Source organism: Gavialis gangeticus, unplaced genomic scaffold (assembly GCF_001723915.1).
Source record: "Gavialis gangeticus isolate Ggan-Ray unplaced genomic scaffold, GavGan_comp1, whole genome shotgun sequence".
In the NCBI taxonomy this organism is placed as follows: domain Eukaryota; kingdom Metazoa; phylum Chordata; order Crocodylia; family Gavialidae; genus Gavialis; species Gavialis gangeticus.
In genome coordinates, this window is record NW_017728993.1 from 63407690 (window position 1) to 63413157 (window position 5468).

Consider the following 5468-nt stretch of genomic DNA (forward strand, 5'->3'; position numbering starts at 1 on the left):
GTGCCTGTACTAAAACTTGCAGCAGTTTAAAAAATGCAATATGCATAAATTCTGGATGAACTAAGTCTATGGGAATTATATGCAAATTACTACAGGTGTGTTTTTCTTAAGGTCAGTGTTTCCAAATTTGCCCCTGTGTTTGGGGAGAGCAGGGTCTGACAGTAAGGAGCGGGTGGGGAAGGGGCTGAAGGGGGAAAAAGTTGGAGGAGATGACAAAGGGGCTACCTGACCTCCCAGATTTATTTTCTCTTCTGTAGCAGTGGGAAGGAACAAATTCAAGGCCAACTTCCAATAATTAGATTATATACCTGAAAAAATTATAACAAATTTGTAAAATTTTCCATATGTGGAATCTAATTATTGCATGGTAATCTTATATTCAGGGTTATCTTATATTCAAATACATGCAGTACTTTTTGCTGCTGCTCCCCACTCCTACCTCCCACACTCTTCTGGGCTAGTGATCTGGCGTATGGTAAGCCCCCATACAGTATAGTAAACTCTCATAACTGCATCAGGAGTCTTGTGATACTGGTATTTGCTGTCTGATTCAAAGCTCCAGATCTCCAGTATTATGTAAGAATGTGAGGGATATTTTTTTGTCTTGCATATAAGCCTACGTCTGTGGTGGTGGACAAAAGCTTGGAGAAATAAATCAAATGTATTCTAAATGCTCATCATCCTGTAAGGAAATAATAACCACCCAAAATTGGGGGTATTTTTAAATTCCCTGTTTTTAGCCAATTTGTGAGCCAGAGTTATATTTTTTTCTATACTTTCTATACTTTTTTCTAACCCTACTCCTATTGTAATACAGATCAGATTCATAGCCCCCTAAATCTTGTATAGAAAAATAATTCAGTTTCTTCAAGCCTCCCTACTACTGTACAATAGATCCAATATATTCTGTCACCATTCAAGGAACTTTCTGCATCACTGAATTCCAGAGAAACAGCTTTTCATGTCAGTTTTAGCATTCATATCTGAGATACCCAGGAATAGCTTAACTGCCCTGGAAAAAAAAAACTTATCAAATAATGACCCTAATCCTTACGGCTGACTGATCAGTGTTCAGTGTAGGATATGAGTGAAGGTCAAAAGGGACTTAGAGTCATTTCCCAGTCCTGGCAACTGGTTCTGCCCCAGCACACTCCAGAGAAGGTTAGAGCCATTATAGCTTACACTAGCTAGTAACCACCTCGCAAAGTGTCAACCTTCCTTCCTCTTAATAAGAAAGATTCAAAACAAGCTTCTCTTTCTCATGCTTGTTTTGATGTCTGTGTTACGCATTGAGCAATAGAGCTTTGATCTCAGTGGAAGGTCCTCTGGACATAGTAGTAATATAGTAATAGAAACCTTTGCACATACCAGTCCTGCCAGTCACTGATGATGGTTTCCCCTCTATATTGTCCTTCATGTATATGACAGTAATATTATACACTGTGCCAGGTTTCAAGCCTAGAGAGAACAAAAGGAGCAATGCCAGCAATTAGAGAAAAAATGAAATTAAGCTTTTCTTAAGGAAATTGCATTTTTGGTATACCCTCCCTGGATATACTTGAGAAATGAGTCTGAATTGTAGTATTTGGATCAAAACTTCCCTTTGTCTGGGAAATCTGAGTTTTTGGTTCAAGTCCATCTTTGTCTTCTATGTGTGTCATAATTTGTGAGAATTTATATTTTACCTATTATTATTAGTATTTGTAGCTCTGAAATGAAAAATAAACTATTCTTGACATGGGTTGAGCTTCAGCTGTGTGAGTGTGCACTGAAATTTACTACCCAGACATCTACAAGATACCCTTATGTTGGCAAAGTCCTGAAGATCTTAAGAGCACTACACTTAGTGTAAACATGTAGTACCAGATCCACAGCTGAGACCCATTGAAATCACTGGATTTCACCACTATTCCAGTTTCCACCATGTGGATCTGCCTCATGAATGCAAGATACTCCAGGTGTACTCTTTTGCTAGAAGAACAAACCAAATTTAAGTGGCCTGGTCATTTAAAAAAAGTCTTACCATTTCTCATGATTATAAGCCAGACTGAAGGACTTAATTAGAATGGCTGGAAAGAGTTAACTGCTAAAACTCTCTGAAAACTTAGAAGCAGCTGAAGTTGCTCAACCTGGCAGTGTCCAATACTCTTACAAAAAATCCGGGATGTTTCACTTGATGAAATCAAAGGCCATGGTACAGTGCCTAGAAAAGGCAGTGAACAACAAGTCTTCCTTGAAGAATGCAATAAACAAGATAAGAGAGGATCAGGAGTTACCCAACAAAACTAAGAGAAGAGAACCAAAGGTTTTGTACAGAATGGTACAGAACAAGATAACACTGGAATGTGCTTATTCGTAATTAGGCATAATCAGTATTTGATTGGGGTTTCGGCATGCCACAACAAGCCCTGCATCTTTACCAATGTGCAGATTTATGTATTGGATTGTATTCTAAAGCAGTGGTCTCCAAAGTGGGGTGCGTGCGCCCCAGGGAGTGTGCAAGACGATCCATTGGGGTGGGGGAAGAAAATATTAGAACTTCTATTTAGATGTATATTTATATAAATATACATATATTGGGGGTGCGTGTTCAAAATTTTTTTACTGATGGGGTGTGTGAATATAAATATACATATATTGGGGGTGCTTGCTGAAAAATTTTTTACTGATAGGGGTTCATGATCAAAAAAGTTTGGAGACCACTGTTCTAAAGGACAAGAAAAGTAAAACGTATCAAATGCTTGCCTTGACAGCAGTCTGATTAACTGTCTGGCTCTGATTATAAACTGTTACAGTAACAAACTCATGGCTCATGCTTTGTGTATTCAAACTTAGGAAGAAGAGATTGTGCTGGCCACAGTAGAGGGAAGTACATCCAGCTCTGTGGTTCTGCCAGTTGGATTCCAATCCAAACCCTCATCAGTGAAGAGATGTTTTGAAGGAAACCCAAATTTGTTTCCAGCTGAAGTGAGAGTGAGATATATTATAAAGGACACCCTTGGCCCTGTTCTCTCTCCTAGCTTGGTGATCAGGTGCTAAAGGGTGGCTCACCTGCCAGACTTCATCCATGTTGCACAAGGTGTATGGCTTATATTATCTGTGCATGTTTGGAGTTTGCTGCAAGTCTCACAGGGCACCAGACTGGACACAAAGTTAAGGAGTTCTACTAGCCTAGTGGTTCTCAACAGGGGTGCTGGAGGCCCCTTCCAAGGATGCCATGTTACAGGTACAGAGGTAGATGGAGGAGCAGCTGTGGCTGCAGCCCATTTTCTTTCTGCAAATTTTTACAGTCAGACCCCACATGCTCCTCCAGAAACAGGCATGTCAAGCAGGTGGGACTGTCCTGTTACCCCTCTGTTTGTGGGAGGAGCATACAAGGTCAGACCTGGAAGGGCTGTGGCAAAAGCATGTGCTCCATCTTCAGCCCTTTGCGCTGCTCAGCCACAGGGGTTAGACTGGACTGAAGCAGCCCATGATACTGCTTGGTTGAGAGTCAAGTACAGGGACAAGCATAGAAGGCAAAACCACCCTCCTTCCTCCCTGCCCTCCAGGAGCACAGGGGAGTTCTTCCCAGGGCACAGAACTCATTAGTTACACCTCTTGTTCTGCCTGCTCTAGGTTTATTAGATAACCCTAATACAGGCAGAAGCATGCAGCAGTACTCTGGGTGAGAACCACGGAAGCAAGCAGAGGCAACATGACAGTGGTTCTCAACCAGAGGTGCTGTCAAATTCAAAACAGTTTTGGGGGGTGGTGCCTGACTGAAAAGGTTGAGAGCCGCTGTACTAACCATTTGTCTCAGCTCTAAAGATCAGTCACACACACATACAATGGGAAATTTTTCCTAGATTATGGCTCATGAATCAGCTGCCCCTGCCCTTGTGCAAGCTGAGCTGTACACAACCGCTTACCAGTGATGATGTATCTGCTCTTTGGTTCACTGCTTTTAGGCACCATCACCTCCTCTTCACCTTGCCCAGGCAGTGAGCGGAACCTTAGCTTGTAATAATCCACCTCTCCTGGAGGATTCTCCCACTCCACTTCCAGTGAGTCCTCTGTCTCGTCTGTCACCCAGATGGCACCAACCACAGACAGGGCTAAGGATAACAGAATAGGGAGGGCCAAGAGGACACAGCACATTAGCACTTCAGAAATATTAAAATCTTTCCTTTGTCCTGTAAACACAAGACAAGAAGTGGCCAAACTGCTTCCCACCAGTACACCTGCTTGTAAGCCCTAAGATGGTTTTCTGGATGAATTGAGGGGTTAATTAGAAAGAGCACAACTATTTCATCAACAAGCCTGACTTTGACTCATTGTAACACCCCACTCCAGACACAAAGGACTCAGGCCACCAGCTCCCATGTAATCTGTTAAAAATTAATTAATACATCACAATAACCAAATCTTTCACTGGGTTTACCAAGGACATGGAGATGGTACAGTGACACCTGTTAATAAACTGACCTTTTAGTTTTAGGTGGTTGCTTCAAATCATTAGCCTTTCAACTCAGGTAGGGAACTCATCAGAACTTATCAAAGAAGTAGTCAGGCTTGTTCAGTTCCAGCTGAGAGATGTTGGAGGAAACTTTAGATACCATACAGAGTAGTGCTGGCAACTCACTGCTAATCTTCTGCCCTCGGAGTACTTAGAATGCTCCAGCATGATGTGACAAAGTGCTGTACTGTGCCATGCATGCAACTGAAGTCCTTACCACTTGTGGTCTTTGAAGGTCATTATGGCATAACTTACAATAAATAGCTTCAGTATTAGCTCTCGTCTAGACAAATCCCACGTGGGTTTTGCCAGTTGTAAAAGCCCTCCCATTTAAATTGAAATAGTTACACTGTTCTCAGTAATACTCTGCATTTACAGCACACATATCACCCCAAATAATTTTTCAAATTATAAGCAAAATCTTACCCATTTTTAAGTCTGAGCCTTCATGCCCAAAGTCTCCAAAGGGTTATGTTGTGGTTGACAGCCAGGAGGCAACTACATTGTGTTGAAGAGTGGAAGGCCCAAAAAGTGAGATCAAACTTCTCCACTCCCAAAGGCAAAAAGAGCATGGAGAAGGCCAGGATCAAAAGAGTGGAATGAAGAGGTGCACACTGAGGCAAGAGACCTCAGCTAGGGTTTGATGAGGAGGAATGAGCAAGCAGGGACAATAAGGCAGTGACACTTCAGAGGCATCAGGTGGAAAAAGTCCATGGAGAATGCTGAAAAGGAGCAGAGCAAGTGAGAATGACAGGAGGCCAGTGAAGGTGACAGAGGAGGGAAAATGAGGTCATACATTTCTGCATCATGCAGTAAGACAATGGACAGTGTTCTGTTGTGCTCTCCTTGGAATTCAGAACCATACGCCAATGGCTGACACTTTGGGAGAAAAAGAAATTTGCCCCTCTCCCCTCACTTAAGCGTGCGTTCTCTTATAGGCTGGAGGACCTCCTCCGGCGGGCTTTAAACT

At 42.3% G+C, this 5468-nt stretch overlaps 1 protein-coding gene across 7 annotated transcripts in view; it reads right to left on the minus strand.

Moving 5' to 3' along the window:
- Nucleotides 1-5468, minus strand: part of TNN (tenascin N) — a 53773-nt gene that overhangs the window by 34233 nt on the left and 14072 nt on the right. For all 7 annotated transcript variants that reach the window (XM_019501843.1, XM_019501842.1, XM_019501848.1 and 4 more), the window contains exons 6-7: nt 3912-4097; nt 1369-1458 (exon numbers count right to left, since the gene is read on the minus strand). In XM_019501843.1, coding sequence (XP_019357388.1) covers nt 1369-1458; nt 3912-4097 — 276 coding nt within the window. The remainder of the gene's footprint in view (nt 1-1368; nt 1459-3911; nt 4098-5468) is intronic.